This window comes from Arvicola amphibius, chromosome 1, assembly GCF_903992535.2.
Source record: "Arvicola amphibius chromosome 1, mArvAmp1.2, whole genome shotgun sequence".
Taxonomy (NCBI): domain Eukaryota; kingdom Metazoa; phylum Chordata; class Mammalia; order Rodentia; family Cricetidae; genus Arvicola; species Arvicola amphibius.
The window spans coordinates 93145501-93164144 of NC_052047.1; the positions used below are offsets into that span (position 1 = coordinate 93145501).

An 18644-nucleotide genomic window follows, 5' to 3' on the forward strand; every position below is an offset into this window, starting at 1 on the left:
CCAATCAACCCTGTCCAAATGCTTCCCCAACTTTCCCGAGACTTCAATCCAAGTCTCCAACCACACCTAGCATCTATTCCCATCACCAGCTTCTAACCCAACCCTGACCAGCCGCCGTCTCTGTGCTCACAGAAATACCCAGACACTTTGTCCCCTGCCTGGCATCAACCCTTCTAGGACTGATTCACATTCATGTCCCTATAGGTAAATAATTGGCAGCAGAGGAATTGTATTGGGTGTAGAAACCTTAATGTAACTTGCTTGTGCCTTCAGGACATTACTTGGCAAATCACAAATATATCACTTCTATTTGATAATAGATTTCTGCTGTCAACGTCCTCATTTGTGAAATGATGGGCCAGATAACACCAAGGTCATGATGGGAATGCAGGTCAGGTTGTATATAACTCAGTGGCCTAATATCAAACGATCATTTTCCACTAAGGTTCAATAATATGCCAATAATTTTCTCTAAAATGGAGAATACTTAAATGCAGATGGTTTTAGAGCTTTGCCCCTAATGTCCAAAGAGATCTTGCTTGATACAACTACAGGGTACCAGCAAAGGCTCCTAAGAGCCTCCCTATCTGCCATTGAAACTTCACCTACCATTTGTATGTCAAGTCCAAGTATACAAGCCTGCACACCAGCCTGTACCTGTTGTAGAGTCTTTTGTTCCAGTCCCCACAAAAAGCTAGGAGCTTTCCATGTCACTTCATATATGAACCAAAATAATACATCCAAGAGAGTAATGTGCAGTCTCCAGAATCTAAACAGGCACACTAAACATAAACATTACGCTTCTATCTTGATGGTGGAAGGAAGCAGATGTAATGACTTGCCCTTCACATTAGGAGAAATATCTCTGCATGTCAACAACCACTGGACTTGTAAGAATCTTTTTTATTCTTTTTTAAGTTGTTTTTATTGCGCTATATAATTTTCTCTGTTCCTCTTTCTTTTCCCTCCCCATCTACCCTCTCCCATGATCCCCATGCTCCCAATCTTCTTAAATCTTGTATTTTTCCACTTCCCATGTAGATTGGATACATATATGTCTCACTTAGGATCCTCTTTGTTGTCTAGGTTCTCTTGGATTGTGAATTGTAGGCTGGTTTTTCTTTGCTGTATATCTAAGAGCTACTTATGAGTGAGTGAATATTATATTTGTCTTTCAGGGTCGAGGTTACCTCACGCAATATGATATTTTCTAGATTCATTCATTTGGCTGCAAATTTCAAGATATCATTTTTTCCACTGTGTGAATTTTAGGAAGTCTTTAATTTCTTCCTTTATTTCTTCCTTGACCCATGATGATTCAAGTGAGCATTGTTTAATTTCCATGTGTTTGTAGGCTTTCTGGAATTAGTGTTGCTGCTGAATTCTAACTTTAAGCGACAGTGGTCCAATGATACATGGGGTTATTCCAATGTTTTTGTATCTGTTGAGGTTTGCTTGTTACCTAGTATGTGGTCATCATTTTAGTATGTTTCATGAGGTGCTGAGAAGGTATATTCTTTGATGTTTGCATGGAATGTTTTATAGATGTCTATTAAGTTCATTTGAGTCATAACATTATGACTGAAATAATTCCCTTATTTCTCTGTTAAGTTTGTCTGGCATAACTGTCCAGTGTTTAGAGTGGAGTGCTAAAAGTCTCCCTCTATTATTGTGTGGGGTTTAATATACAATTTAAACTTTAGTAGTGTTTCTTTTACATATGAGGGTATTTGTATTGGGGGCATAGATAGTCAGTATTGAGATTTCCTCTTTTTTTTCCTGTGAGTAATATGAAATGTCCTTCTTTGTTTCTTTTGATTGATTTTAGTTTTAAGTCTATTTTGTTAGATATTAGGATAGCTACCTCAACTTGTTTCTTAGATCCATTTGATTGGGATTTTCCCCCCAACCTTTTACTCTGAGGCAGTTTGTCTTTGAGTTTGAGGCATGTTTCTTGCATGCAGTAAGATGGATTCTGTTTATGTACCCAATCTGTTAGCCTATGTCTTTTTATAGGTAAGTTGAGTCCATTTCTATTAAGGGATATTAATGACCAGTGATTTCTGGTTATACCTGTTATTATTCCTGTTATATTTTGTTGGTGGTGATGTTATTGTATGTTTTTTCCCTTCTTTGGGATATGCTGCTGTAAGACCATCTATTGTCTGTGTTTTGTGGAGTTTTCTTCTATTACTTTGTGTAGGGCTGGGTTTGTGGCTAGATATTGGTTAAATCTGGTTCTGTCATGCAACATCTTGTTTTGTCTGTCTACGGTGATTCAAAGTTTTGTTGGGTATAGTAGTCTGGGCTGGCATCCATGGCCTCTTAATGTCTGCTTAACACTTGAGCAGGACCTTCTGGCTTTCATTGCTTCCATTGAGAAGTCAGGTGCTATTCTGATGGGTTTGCCTTCATATGTTACTTGGCCTTTTTCCTTTGCAGCTCTTAATATTCTTTCTTTATTTTATATGTTTACTATTTGGGTTATTATGTGGTTAGGAGACTTTTTTTATCCAGTCAATTTGGTGTTTTGTAAACTTCTTGTATCTTCATACGCATATCTTTCTTTAGGTTGGGAACATTTTATTCTATGCTTTTGTTGAATATATTTTCTGTGGTTTTGATTTGGACTTCTCCTTCATCTATCCCTATTATTCTTAGGTTTGGTTTTTCATGGTGTCCCACATTTCCTGGATATTTTATGTTAAGCTTTTGTTAGATTTATTGTTTTCTTTGACCAATGAGTCTATTTCCTCTGTTGTATCTTCAACACCTGAGATTCTTCCATTTCTGGTATTCTGTTTATGCTTGCATTTGTGGTTTCTGATCACTTTCTCATTATTTCCATTGGTATAGTTCCCTCAGTTTGTGTTTTCTTTATTGTCTCTGTTTCAGTTTCAAGTCTTTCTTTCATCTGTTTGATTGCTTTTACTTGGTTTTCTTCAAGGGATTTGTTGATTTCTTCCAATTTTTAATTTGTCTTTTTTTCAATTTCTTTGAAAGATACTTTCATTTCTTCTTTAAGTGCCTCAAACATTTTTCTATTTTTTAGGCCATTTTCTTCTGCTTCATCTATATTGGGGTGTTCAAAGTCTTGCTGTCATAGAGCCACTAGATTTTGTTGTTATGTTGCTCTTTGTGGTGTTGGGTGTGTTCTTACCCTGCCTACCCATCTTTTCCTCAATTGGTTTAGTTGGGGCAGTGATCAGTCACTCAGGTGCCAGTGGACCCAAGACTCAGATGGTTTCTCCTTATGGTGCAATCAGGGTCACTGTTCCAGTTATCCTGGAGGTCACTCGCTGTTCCTGGAGGCTCTGGCCTGGTCCAACAGAGGTCTCTGGCTCAGGCCTGCTCTGGTAGAGGAGGTCTCTGGTTTGGGCCTGTTCCCACAAATTTCCCTGGTTTGGGCTTGCTCCCACAGAGGTTCATCCAACTTCTAAGAATTTTAATTAGGTGGAAGGCTCTTGAATTTCGGTTGGATTTATGAACCATCCTAGACATATTGTTACCAATGAGTTCAAAGGATTGTTACCACCTACTCAAATGGTCCAATCAAAATAATAGCATCAAAATAGTTCACCAATGTGATATTTTGTGGAAGACACAGGTGACTGAGATCCCTTCAAGTTATGACACGTAGGTATGGAAAGGTAATACATCATTCATGTAAAACTCTGAAGAAAGACAGTCCAGTGCCATCTGTCCTTCTATGATTTTAAACAGAGTGTTTAGTGCATAATTAGAGGTTAAACATTTTCATTTTGCTGAAATTACACTAGAAATAACAAACATAGTTCATGAGGTCAGGAAGGAATTGGTAAATAAGGTTAGCTTTCCAACAGACTCTCCTACATCCTCATCAAAATGAAGAAAACTCAAGATTAGAATGATGAGTAAATTACTCAACCAATGCTTTGGGATCTTTTTCAGAAAACAAAAGATATGTATCTAAGGAGGCTACAGTACGAGAGCTGAGGGAGCTGCCACCTGTACCCATGTCAGTGCTACTTTGCTCTCAATTTTGCCTGAACAACAACAAAAAATCATCTTTGTCTCTTTTATCAATTTTAAAGTTTAGTCATGAAGTTTATATTCATTTCAAGAATTTGGTATCACTTCCTCAAGATTAATATCCTCCTTAATTATTACAGCAACAATCCAAGTTAATGACCAAGTGACCCAAAATTGAACAGGGATCTTTCCCCCTTCTTTATATATCTTTTCATTTTTCTTCTGAACTGTCCCATACTTCTTCACCTGAATTGACATCTTTGGAAAATCAGGAGTTAAAACCAATTTGCATGATGTATAATAGTTGCGCTTTTAATATTTGTGCTCATCCTTACATTTAAAGTGATGCACTTGTCCAAAATAAGGCAAAGGCTTTCTGGTTTCTGCATCATTACTCTTTATTCACCTCTTTCTCTGAGAGTCCTTACTCTCTCATCATCTAGCCAATGTCTGGCCCCTGTTCAAGAGCCACTTGTCACCACTGTAGAGACAGAAGATCCTGGGAGAACTGTGTGATAAATGAGGCACACTAAAGTCTCGTGGAAGAGCCTATTTTATTTAGACCCCAAAAAATTTATACTGGGGGGGTTAAGAAAGATTATGTGAGTAAAGTTCTAGTGTGCTGAAACTGTATGCAATGAAAAAACAATCCACATGGGACAAAAACATATTTTTCCATGAAGACATATAAAGCATAGTTTAATTGAACAAAACAACAAACAATAATGAGTAGTATGAAGTAAACTCACTCCTAACTGCTATATTGTGAGGAACATAAAAACGCATTCCAAGAACAATTCTGTTTTGAAAAATCTTAAGTAATAATTACCTTGTTCTGTTTTCTTGATGTGCAAACATAAGCACTCAAAATTCTCATTTTTACATGACTTCAATCCAGGACAGTGTTCCAACAATACACATGAAGAAAAGTGATTTTAAGAAAAAAAATGACATTTACATAAAGAAAAATTTTTTGAAATATATAGAGTCCCTCTCTTCTCTATCACATACATATACATACATAAAGATATATGTGTATGTATATGTATATATCTGCCTTTATTCCATTAACATACCGGGTGCACAAGGAAGGCATGAAAGTGCATCAGACCTCCAAACCAGGATTTACAGGTACATCTGGTTCACCTGATATGGGTGCTAGGAACCAAAATTGTACGACCAACAGCAGCAGTGCTACTGAGTCAACTCTCCAGCTTCCAAAGATGTCATTATAATGCAGAAAATGAAGATATCCCTGCCTCTTTATTTCTTCTGCCTTACATCATTTGGACGAAAGTCCCTGCTACTTGTACAGGAAAAGAATAAGTGAATTTCAATTCCTTTGTAAATGGACTCTGCACATTGCTTATTTTAATTGTTAACATAATTCTCTTGAGGTGAATGACCCCCACAAATGACTTAGCTGAGCAGAAATGAATCCACATTAAACTATGGAAAAAAAAATCACAAAGTGACATATACTTTTAGAAAATTGTTATTTGTCTTTTACATGAAAAAGTGTTTTGACTGAATGCATTTCTATATGAGGCTGTTGGATCCCCTAGAACTGGACTTACAGATAGCTATGAGCTGCTATGTGAGTGCTAAGAATTAAACGTGGGTCCTGTGGAAATGCAACCATCTTTCCAGATTCCCTTTTTGGATTTTTCTTGCAAAAACATCTCACTATATAACTAAGGCCACCCTGAAACTCAGTATCAGGTAATTAGGGTTAGCAGCAATCACATTAACTGATAAAATTCTCCGCCATTCTTGTGTTGCTGAGTATATGACAAGAATACATGACCCCCAAATAATGGATGACAGTATAAATAGCAGTTTCAATTGCAAATACATTTTATTATTCAAAATATCATGTGTTTCTGTATTCTTGGAATGCAGTATGTTTACTTGAAAAGAGACAATCTTTTAACTAAGGAGTGGCTCTGCTAACCTTACTCAAGCACTGGTGAGCTAATATGGTGGGGAAAAAATGTATGTGGAATGGAAGGCTTGGCCTCATTTATTAGGTTCATAGGGATTTTCATCAGTATGAAATTTTTCATGATTTTGAAGAACAATGCAACACGGAAAGACTTTGCCACACTGATTACATTCATTGGGTTTTTGTTGCATTTGATTTTTTTCAAGATTGTGAAGATGACTGTTTTGTGCAAAGTCTTTACCGTATTGATTACATTCATAGGGTTTGTCTCCAGTATAAGTTCTTTCTTTTATATGAATGGGACTGCTACATGCAAAGTCTCTACCAAATTGATTATATGTGTAGGGTACAGTATGACATCTTTCATGACTCTGAAGATGACTTTTACGTGCAAATGCTTTATCACATTGATTACATTCATAAGGTTTCTCTCCTGTATGACATCTTTCATGCCTGCGAAGGTTACTGTTGCACGCAAAAGTTTTACCACATTGATTACATTCATAGGGTTTCACTCCAGTATGAATTCTTTCATGACTAAGAAGATGACTCTTCCTTGCAAATGTTTTACCACATTGCTTACATTCATAAGGTCTCTCTTCTGCATTACTAGTATGAATGAGAAAATTCTTCTCCAGTGCAAAGGATTGAGCAGGTTGATTACATAGATAGGGTTTCTCTTCAGTATGTCTTCTTTCATGACTAAGAAGATTACTCTTCTGAGCAAAGGCTTTACCACATTGCTTACATTCAAAGGGTTTCTCTCCAGTATGAACTCTTTCATGACTTCGAAGATTACTCTTCTGTGCAAAGGCTTTATTACATTGATTACATTCATAGGGTTTCTCTCCAGTATGAATTCTTTCATGACTGCGAAGATCACTCTTCTGTGCAAAGGCTTTACCACATTGATTACAACCATAGGGTTTCTCTCCAGTATGACTTCTTTCATGACTAAGAAGATTGCACTTCTCTGCAAAGGCTTTACCACAAAGACTACATTCATAGGGTTTCTCTCCAGTATGAATTCTTTCATGAATGAGAAGCTTGTACTTGTGTGCAAAGGCTTTACCACAGTGATTACACTCATAGGGTTTCTCTCCACTATGACTTCTTTCATGTCTGTGAAGATGACTCTTTTGTATAAAGGTTTTACCACACTGATTACATTCATAGAGTTTCTCTCCAGTATGAATTCTTTTATGAATTTGAAGATAACTAGAACATGCAAAGGCTTTATCACATTGTGTACACACATAGGGTTTCTTTCCAGTATAAATTCTTTTATATATTTGAAGATAACTGGGACTTGCAAAGGCTTTATCATATTGGTGATATTCATACTTTTTCATATTGAAATGAGTTCTATGTACTTGATGAAGACTGTGACATGCAGAGACCTTATCACTTTGATTATATTCATAGGGTTTTTCTTCCAAATGAGTTCTTTGGTGTACTTTCAAAGAGGAATCATATCTAAAGGCTGTATCATGCTGATTACATTGATAGAGCTCTTCTTCATTATTGGTTGTTTTGTGTGTTTGAAGATACATGGGATGGCTAAAGTCCTTAGTACAAACATCAAGGTTATCAATTCCTATTCCCATATGAGTTTTTTCATGTCTTTGAAAAGAACTGGAATAACTCAGAGTTTTACAACACTGATTGCATGTATAACATACACTGTGAGTCACACTGCATGAGCAAAGTGAACCAGGACAGACAGACAGATTTCCATATTCCTTGTTCTCATAAGGGTATTCTCCAATGTGAGAGTGTAAACTTGTATCACAGCCATCATGTCTTCTCTCAGTGGGGACTACAACATATCTTCTAACTGTTCCAGAAGGAAAAGAGGTATATTGCTTCTTTCCATATCCCTGATGCTCATATGGCTTGTATCCAGAGTGACAGTTGATATGCCTATTAAAGGAACAATAGTAAATAAAAGTTTTTCACTTTACATTCATATAATCTAACATTCTGTGCCCCAGACATGGTATATGGATTCAGGATTCTACACCAAGAAAAATTCCTTGTCTCTCCTAAAGTGCTCCTCTCACTAAACTATGGTAAGTCACTCAATATAAGTGTATGATGACCACTATTTAATATGGAAGATTTGCTTATAAAAGTCCTTGGACATACTCTAATCCCCTTATCAATGTGTATACCTTAAATGATGATTGAACAGCATAACAATTCTACAACATGCCTCTCGTATGGCTAATAAAAATTGTGACATCTGTCATAACATTGTTTCCTTGTCTTATCCACAAAAGAATACTTTCCACACAGTGATCAGCTTCTTGACATTGGGATACATGGTGTTGTGAGAATTTAATAGCCATCACACAGTTAATTTACACTGTTGCTTTTTTTTTAAGTTCAGGGTACATTAACATTTCTTCAAAGGTACATATGTATCAGCTTGCACATGAAAATTACCTTCCATTTCTTCTAGAACTTTGACAGTGTTCTTTGATATTGTGGTCTTCCCATTTGCAACCTAAAATAGAGTACCAGAAAATGTATGTGAGACATTACTGGAAATTAGGCACAATTGAAATTGCTATTTTTTCTGAGTCTTTGAACAATGCCTGATTTATTCATTAGATTCTTCTTCTTTCATATTTAATATAACAGAATTGCACCAATCTCCAAGAAAGGCTTTTCCCCTTAAGTTAAAAAGTAACAGAAAGCTCACATTCCTACCTATAGAAATGAGGTTCCAGTAGGTTTCCAGCATCACATCTTTGTACAGATTCTTCTGGAAATGATCCAGCAAAGCCCACTCTTCATGAGTGAAGTTCACATGCACATCCTCATAGGTCACGGCCTCCTAAAGTATCCCATATATGTACATAATAGAAATGTTGAGAATGACTGCATTACAAAAGTACATTTCGTTGAGAATATATTTACATAATTTATCATGTTCAATGTATACTATGATAGAGTCTTAAAATACTGAACGCAGTCTCCAACACATTTTAAAAGGAAACAGAAATGGAGACTCATGCCTTCTATTTCTGTGGACACAAAATAGAATAGAGCATTGCTGGAGAAATGCCTAGTAAGATATACAGAGAGACATGCAAATAAATTAGCGCTATTTAGTATACATCAGCAAAATTTAATCAAAATAATTAACTTCAAAAAAAGATAGATTAAAAGTTGGTAGGGTGCCAACCTTTAATCCCAAAGCTCAGGAGGCAAAGACAAGTAATACTCTTTGATTTGCAAGCCAGCCTGGTCTGGGCACAGATTTTCAGGACAGTCAAAGATACATTGTGAGACCTTGTCTCAAATAGGTAAGCAAATAGAACACTCAGAGATTCACTCAAAAGTCTTGCATAGAGTTAAAACATTCACTCCAGTTCGATACTTCTCATAAACTGAATTGACTCCTAGTAAACTGTAAGGCTAATAATGTCTAGGAATAAATGTATTTTTAGTAAGTTACGGCATGACAGATCAAAGAGTTCTCAAAAAATTAGTCAATACTGAGACTAAAAAAAATAAAAAATAAAAATGGTTCAATAGCCTGCCTGGAGCAAGGTAGGCCCTTTGTCAGCGAGCTGCTTGGCCTGCAAAGAGACCTGACTGTCTGACAGAAGATCCATCATTCATTGGGGTGAGTGAGTGCCTGAACCGCGGCAGATGCCCGGAGAGGGACCACCAACATTCCCCAACCTCCCCCCACACTTCCTGCTCTTCCTGCAGGGATTATTCTCCCCGGATACTGCCTCTATCTTCCTGTCCCTCCCCAGCTTGCACCCAGAACATCCCCCACCGCTTCATCCTCCCGTCTTTGGGGCCACAAAACCCACAGCCCAGCCTGTTTGGGTGCCGGGACCGGGAATTGAGTGCACCCAAGTCAGTGGGAGGTCCCCTGCTTCAATAGCCTGCCTGCAGCAAGGTAGGCCCTTTGTCAGCAAGCTGCTTGGCCAGCAAGGAAACCTGACTGTCTACCAGAAGATTCATCATTCATTGGGGTGAGTGAGTGCCTGAACCATGGCAGCCGCCCACAGAGGGACCACCGACATTCCCCAATCCCCTACACACACTTCCTGCTCTTCCTGCAGGCCTTATTCTCCCCGGATACTGCCTCTCTCTTCCTGTCCCTTCACAGCTTGCACCCAGAACTCCCCCCCCTTCATCCTCCCATCTTTGGGGCCACAAAATTCCACAGCCCAGGCTGTTTGGGCGCCGGGACCCAAAATTGAGTGCACCCAGGCCGGTGGGAGGTCCCCTGTTTCAATAGCCTGCCTGCAGCAAGGTAGGCCCTTTGTCAGTGAGCTGCTTGTCCAGCAAGGAGACGTGACTGTCTACCAGAAGATCCATCATTCATTGGGGTGAGTAAACTGAATTCATTGGGGTGAATTGAACTTCTAAAAGAAGACCCAAAGGGGATTATTCAGAGGAAGAAATGGGCAGGCGCCAATGCAAGAATTCCTCCAACAATTTGAAAAAACAACATGAAAGCACCAGAACCCAGCGAATTTATAACAGGAGGACTTGAACACACTAATCAAGAAGAAGTAGAAAAAATTGACTTTATGAAAGTAATAGAGTCCATTAAACAGGAGGTGAAAAACTCCCTTAAGGAAATGGACGAGAAGAATAACAAAAAGTTTGAAGAATTGAGTAAATCCGTAAATGATATCCTAGGAAACCAAGAAAAAACAATCAAACAGATAATGGAAACAGTGCAAGACTTGAAAACTGAAATGGAGGCAAGGAAGAAAACACAAACCGAGGGCCAGCTGGATATGGAAAATCTATGTAAACGAACAGAGACTACAGAAACAAGCATAACCAACAGAATACAAGAGATAGAAGAAAGAATCTCAGATTCTGAAGATACCATAGAGAAAATAAACGCACTGATCAAAGAAAACAGGAAATCCAACAAATTCTCATCACAAAACATTCAGGAAATCTGGGACACAATAAAAAGACCAAACCTAAGAATAATAGGCGTAGAAGAAAGGAGAAGAATTACAGCTCAATGGTCCAGAAAATATATTTAATAAAATTATAGAAGAAAACTTCCCAAACCTAAAGAAAGATATTCCTATTAGGTTTCAAGAAGCTTACAGAACACCAAATAGACTGGATCAAAAAAAATCATCCCCTCGCCATATTATAATCAAAACCCAAAACATACAGAATAAAGAAAGAATATTAAAAGCTGCAAAGGAAAAAGGTCAAGTAACTTATAAAGATAAACCTATCAGACTAACACCTGACTTCTCTATGGAAACCATGAAAGCCAGAAGGTCCTGGATAGATGTTTTGCAGAAACTAAGAGACCATGGATGCAAGCCCAGATTACTATACCCAGCCAAGCTTTCATTCACTATAAATGGAGAAAAAAAATATTCCAGGATAAAAACAAATTTAAACAATACGTAGCCACAAATCCAGCCTTACAGAAAGTAATAAAAGGAAATTCACAAACAAAGGAGTCCAGCATTGCCCAAAATAACTCAGATATCTAGCGATCCTTCACCAGCACATCTCAAAGAAAGGAAACACACAATCTCTAACAGCAAATAAAAAATGACAACCGGAGTTAACAACCACTGGTCATTAATATCACTTAATATCAATGGACTCAATTCACCTATAAAAAGGCACAGGCTAAGAGATTGGATACAAAAACAGGATCCAACATTCTGCTGTTTACAAGAAACACACCTCAACCACAAAGACAGACACCTACTCAGAGTAAAGGGTTGGGAAAAGGTATATCAAGCAAATGGCCCTAAGAAACAAGCCGGTGTGGCCATACAAATTTCTAACAAAGTTGACTTCAAACTAAAATCAATCAGAAGAGATGGAAAGGGACACTTTATACTCATTACAGGAAAAATCCATCAGAATGAAGTCTCAAACCTGAATATCTATGCCCCTAGTACAAAAGCACCCACTTATGTAAAAGAAACATTACTAGAACTCAAGGCAGCAATCAAACCAAACACACTGATAGTGGGAGACTTCAACACTCCTCTCTCACCAATGGACAGGTCAATCCGACAAAACCTAACAGAATCAAGAGACTTAATAGAGGTAATGAACCAAATAGACTTAACAGACATCTATAGAACATTCCACCCAAACAGGAAAGGATATACCTTCTTCTCTGCGGCTCATGGAACGTTTTCGAAAATTGACCACATACTCGGTAACAAAGCAAACTTCCACAGTTACAAAAACATATTAATTACCACCTGCATCTTATCGGATCACCATGGAATAAAATTAGAATTCAACAACAATGCTACCCCCCAGAAAGCCTACAAACTCATGGAAACTGAACAGTCAACTACTGAACCACACCTGGGTCAAGAAACAAATAAAGAAAGAAATTAAAGTCTTCCTTGAATTTAATGAAAATAAAGACACAACATACTCAAACATATGGGACACTATGTGCAGGGAGCCGATTTGCTAGCCGCCATTACAAGATGGCGCTGAGCCCCTGCACCACCGAGTAAACAACTCCATATATGGCAAGGCTGTAGACGGAACCTCTCGCATGCGCAGTAGTGCGCAGTAATCTTAGCCAATCCCGTGGCCGGGGGGCATCGAAAGATGAGTGAGTAGCCAATCCAGGCATGACCCGTGTCAGCTCTCCCTATATAAGCAGCTGCCGTTTAGTGCTCCGGGCCCTTCGCTTCCTGCTCTCCCTACAACCAAGAGGCTCCAATAAAGCGTGATTTGAGAAGAATCCTCGACTCGGTGGTCGTTCTTCCCTGCTGGCCAGGGGGGTTCGCGGAAACTATGAAAGCAGTGCTAAGAGGAAAATTCATAGCACTAAGTGCCCACTTAAAAAAAACGGAGAAAGCACTCATTGGAGACTTAACAGCACACCTGAAAGCTCTAGAAAAGAAAGAAGCAGACTCACCTAGGAGGAGTAGAAGACTGGAAATTATCAAACTGAGGACTGAAATCAACAAAATAGAAACACAGAAAACAATCCAAAGAATCAATGAAACAAAAAGCTGGTTCTTGGAGAAAATCAACAAGATTGACAAACCCTTAGCCAAACTAATCAAACGGCAGAGAGAGAACAAAATAATCAATAAGATTAGAAATGAAAAGGGGGACATAACCACAGACACAGAGGAAATTCAGAGAATCATTAGATCTTACTACAAAAGCCTGTATGCCACAAAATTGGAAAATGTAAAAGAAATGGACACTTTTTTAGATAAGTACCATATACCAAAGTTAAACCAGGACCAGGTGAACACTCTAAATAGTCCTGTTAGTCGCGAAGAATTGGAAACTGTTATCAGAAACCTCCCTACCAAAAAAAAGCCCAGGACCAGATGGTTTCAATGCAGAATTCTACCAGAACTTCCAAGAAGACCTAATACCTATACTCCTTAAGGTATTTCATAATATAGAAACAGAACAGTCATTGCCAAATTCCTTTCATGAAGCTACAATTACCCTGATACCTAAACCACACAAAGACTCAACCAAGAAAGAGAATTACAGGCCAATCTCACTCATGAACATTGATGCAAAAATTCTCAATAAAATACTGGCAAACCGAATCCAAGAACACATTAGAAAAATTATCCACTATGATCAAGTAGGCTTCATCCCAGAGATGCAGGGCTGGTTCAACATACGAAAATCTATCAATGTAATCCATCATATAAATAAACTGAAGGATAAAAACCATATGGTCATCTTATTAGATGCTGAAAAAGCATTTGACAAAATTCAACACCCCTTTATGATAAAGGTCTTGGAGAGATTAGGGATACAAGGGTTATTCCTAAATATAATAAAGGCTATTTACAGCAAGCCGACAGCTAACATCAAATTAAATGTTGAGAAACTCAAGGCCATCCCACTAAATTCAGGAACATGACAAGGCTGTCCACTCTCTCCTTATCTCTTCAATATAGTGCTTGAAGTTCTAGCAATAGCAATAAGACAACACAAGGGGATCAAGGGGATTCGAATTGGAAAGGAAGAAGTTAAACTTTCATTATTTGCAGATGATATGATAGTGTACATAAGCGACCCGAAAAACTCCACCAAAGAACTCCTACAGCTGATAAACTCCTTTAGTATCGTGGCGGGATACAAGATCAACTCCAAAAAATCAGTTGCCGTCCTATATATAAAGGATAAGGAAGCAGAGAAAGAAATCAGAGAAGCATCACCTTTCACGATAGCCACAAATAGCATAAAATATCTTGGGGTAACTCTAACCAAGGAAGTGAAAGACCTATTTGACAAGAACTTTAAGTCTTTGAAGAAAGAAATTGAAGAGGACACCAGAAAATGGAAGGATCTCCCTTGCTCTTGGATTGGGAGGATCAACATAGTAAAAATGGCAATACTACCAAAGGCAATCTATAGATTTAATGCAATCCCCTTAAAGATCCCACCAAAATTCTTCACAGACCTTGAGAGGACAATAATCAACTTTATATGGAAGAACAACAAACCCAGGATAGCCAAAACAATCTTATACAATAAAGGAACTTCTGGAGGCATTACCATCCCTGACTTCAAACTCTATTACAGAGCTACAGTATTGAACACAGCTTGGTACTGGCATAAAAATAAAGAAGTCAACCAATGGAATCGAATAGAAGACCCGGATCTAAACCCACAAACCTATGAACACCTGATTTTTGATAAAGGTGCTAAAAGCACACAATGGAAGAAAGAAAGCATCTTCAACACATGGTGCTGGCATAACTGGATGTCAACCTGTAGAACAATGAAAGTAGATCCATATCTATCACCATGCACAAAACTCAAGTCCAAATGGATTAAAGACCTCAATATCAATCTGAACACACTGAACCTGTTAGAGGAGAAAGTGGGAAGTACTCTACAACATTTGGGCACAGGAGATCGCTTCCTACGTATAATCCCAGCAGCACAGACATTAAGGGCAACATTGAATAAATGGGACCTCCTGAAGCTGAGCAGCTTCTGTAAAGCAAAGGACACTGTCACTAAGACAAAAAGGCAGCCTACTGACTGGGAAAAGATCTTCACCAACCCTGCAACAGACAAAGGTCTGATCTCCAAAATATATAAGGAACTCAAGAGACTAGACTTTAAAATGCTAATTAACCCAATTAAAAAATGGGGCACTGAACTGAACAGAGAATTCTCAACAGACGAAGTTCGAATGGCCAAAAGACACTTAAGGGCATGCTCAACCTCCTTAGGAATAAGGGAAATGCAAATCAAAACAACGTTGAGATACCATCAAAAACACTAATGATAGCCTTTGCTGGAGAGGATGTGGAGTAAGGGGTACACTCATCCATTGCTGGTGGGAATGCAAACTTGTGCAACCGCTTTGGAAAGCAGTGTGGAGGTTTCTCAGGAAATTTGGGATCTACCTACCCCAGGACCCAGCAATCCCACTGTTGGGAATTTACCCAAGAGATGCCCAATCATATTACAAAAGCATTTGTTCAACTATGTTTATAGCAGCATTATTTGTAATAGCCAGAACCTGGAAAAAACCTAGATGCCCTTCAGTGGAAGAATGGATGAAGAAAGTGTGGAATATATACATATTAGAGTACTACTCGGCGGTAAAAAACAATGACATCTTGAATTTTGCATGCAAATGGATGCAAATAGAAAACACCATCCTGAGTGAGGTAACCCAGGCCAAAATGATGAACATGGGATGTACTCACTCATAATTGGTTTCTAGCCATAAATAAAGGACATCAAGCCTATAATTCGTAAAAAATCCTAGAGAACCTAAATAAGAAGGTGAATCCAAAGAAAAACATATAGTTATTCTCCTGGATATTGGAAGTAGACAAGATTGCCGAACTTGGGGGTGGGGTGGGATGGGGGTATGGTTGATGGGAAGAGAAAAGTGTGAAGTGGAGGATGGGAAGAGCTTGGGGGAATAGGATGGTTGGGATATAGGAAGGGTGGATATGGGAACAAGGAATTTTATATCTCAATTAAGGGAGCCATTCTAGGGTTGGCAGAGACTTGACTCTAGAGGGGTTCCCAGGTGTCCAAGAAGACGCCCCCAGCTAGTTCCTTGGGCAGCTGAGGAGAGGGTGCCAAAAATGTCCAGATCCTATTGCCATACTCATGAATATCTTGCATATCACCATAGAACCTTCACCTGGCGTTGGATGGAGAAAATGACAGAGCCCCACATAGGAACACCGGACTGAGCTCCCAAGGTCCTGATGAGGAGCCAAAGGAGGGAGATCATGAGCAAGGAAGTCAGGACTATGAGGGGTGCGTTCACCAATTGAGACGGTGGGACAGATCTAACGGGAGACCACCAAGTCCAGTTGGAATGGGACTGATGGAACAGGGGACCAAACCGGACTCTCTGAATGTGGCTGATGGTGGAGGCTGACTGAGAAACCAAGGACAACGGCGATGGGCTTGAACTCTACAGCATGGATGGGCTCACTGTGAGCCTCATCAGTTTGGTTGCTCACCTTCCTGGACTTAGGGGGAGTTGGGAGGACCTTGGATTTAACATAGTGAAGTGAACACTGATGGCTCTTTGGCTTGGAGAGGGGCGGAGTGGGGGTATGGGTGGAAGGGAGGGGAGGGAAGGGGGGAGGAGGAGGGGAGGAGATGGAAATGTTTAATAAAAAAAATGAGGAAAAAAAAAGATTAGCCTGAGCAACGTAGTAAGACCCAGACCCACTAAATATAAATAGTGGGGAGTTGGGCTTAGGGGTGTGGCTTGATAATAGGATGCTTATGCTTGCCTAGAATGTTCAAGGTCTGATCACTAATAATACAAATAATTAAATAATAATAAAAAATACAGGAAGAAAAAAATAAATAAAAATGATGGACTATATATAGTTGTGTCAACACTTTCCTGCTTTTGAAAAGGTCCTAGATCAGTTCCCAGCACCAACTATTCCTATCATCATGTCAAGAGAATCCAATGCTCTCTTCTGACTTCAGTAAGTATCAGGCAGACAAGTTCCAATTGCAAACATTTGCCAGCCAGCAAGAAAGTCTCCTGTGAGCAGGCTGCTCTACCACCACTCCCTATCTGCCCTCAAATCCACCCAACCCCCGCCACCTTCACTGTTCCCTGGGAAACAGACACCACCTGCACCAATTGGACCAAGAGGTGAGTGACTGACCTCCAAGCTGGACAGTTCAGTCTCTATATCCTACACCCTGAGCACACCCTGTGCCCCTCCCCCACCGATCATGGCCACACTACCTTGCCAACAGAAAAGACTTCTGTGGGCTGGCTACTCCACCAGCTCCCACATTGGATCCTGTAAACTACAAGTCCCACTCTGTCCCCAAACCCTCACATCTCCTGTGACCTCAGGGGAACCCTGGGACACAGACACCTCCCACACTGATTGGACCAAGAGCATACACTGCCTACACTGATGAGACCAAGAAGCAAAGACACTGTCTGCACCAATTAGAGGAAGAGATGATTAGGCACCACTGCAAGAATACATCCAGAAACCTAAATAACAATATGGCACCACCAGAACCTAGTGGATCTAAAACAGTAAGACCTGAACATCCCAATGCAGAAGAAGCAGAAAAAAACAACCTTAAAAAAACTTTATGATAATGATAGAGACCTTAAAAGAGGAAATGAAAGATTTCTCTTAAAGAAATGAAGGAAAAGACAAACAAAAATTGGAAGAAATCAATAAATTTCTTAAGAAAGAAAGAAAAGACAAAAAAGGCAATCAAACAGGTGAAGTAAACAGTTCAAGACTCAAACACTGAAATAGATGCAATAAAGAAAACACAAATCAAGAGGATTCTAGAACTGGAAAATCTGGGTAAACGGACAAGAACTACAGATGTAAGCATAACCAACAGAATGTAAGAATTGGAAGAGAGACTCTCAGGCATAGAAGATACAATAAAGGAAATACATTCATACATACATTCATTGGTCAAAGAAAACATTAAGGCCAACAAAGTCATAACACAAAACATCCAGAAAATCTGGGATACCATGAAAAGACCAAACCAAAGAATATAGGGATAGAAGAAGGAGAATATGAGCTCAAAGGCATGGAATATTCAACAAAATCATACAAGAAAACTTTCTCAACCCAAAGAAGAAAATGGCTATTAAGGTACAAGAAATTTAAAAAACATCAAATTGACTAGACCAAATAAAAAGTCCCCTGACCACAAAATAATAAAAACACTAAATATACAAAATAAAAAGAATATTAAGAGCTGCAAAGGAAAAAGGCCACGTAAAATATAAAGGTAAAGCTAACAGAATAGTACCTGACTCTCAGTGGACACTCTGAAAGCCAGAAGGTCCTGCACAGACATTAGGTAGATAGAAAGAGACCATGGATGCCATTCCAGACTAATATACCCAACAAAACTTTCAATCACCTTAGATGGAGAAAACAAGATATTCCATGACAAAATCAGTAAAACTGTTAACCTTACCAAAATAGTAAAAATGACAATCTTTCCAAAAAGCGATCTACAGATTCAATATAATCCCCATCAAAATCCCTACACAATTATTTACAGAAATCGAAAGAACAGTATTCAAATTCATATGGAAAAGCAAAAAACAAAAACAAGAATAGCTAAAATAATCCTGTACAGTAAAGAAACTTCCAGAGGCATCACCAGACTTCAATTGTACTATAGAGCTACAGAAATACAAACAGCT

The 18644-nt window shown here is 38.8% G+C and overlaps 1 protein-coding gene across 1 annotated transcript in view; it reads right to left on the reverse strand.

Annotated features, from left to right (window-relative positions):
* Positions 1-3208: 3208 nt before the first annotated feature.
* LOC119827014 (zinc finger protein 431-like) overlaps positions 3209-18644 on the reverse strand; it is a 28672-nt gene continuing 13236 nt past the window's right edge. The window contains exons 2-4 of the mRNA XM_038348447.1: positions 8672-8798; positions 8405-8465; positions 3209-7879 (exon numbers count right to left, since the gene is read on the reverse strand). Coding sequence (XP_038204375.1) covers positions 6031-7879; positions 8405-8465; positions 8672-8798 — 2037 coding nt within the window. The 3' untranslated portion in view covers positions 3209-6030. The remainder of the gene's footprint in view (positions 7880-8404; positions 8466-8671; positions 8799-18644) is intronic.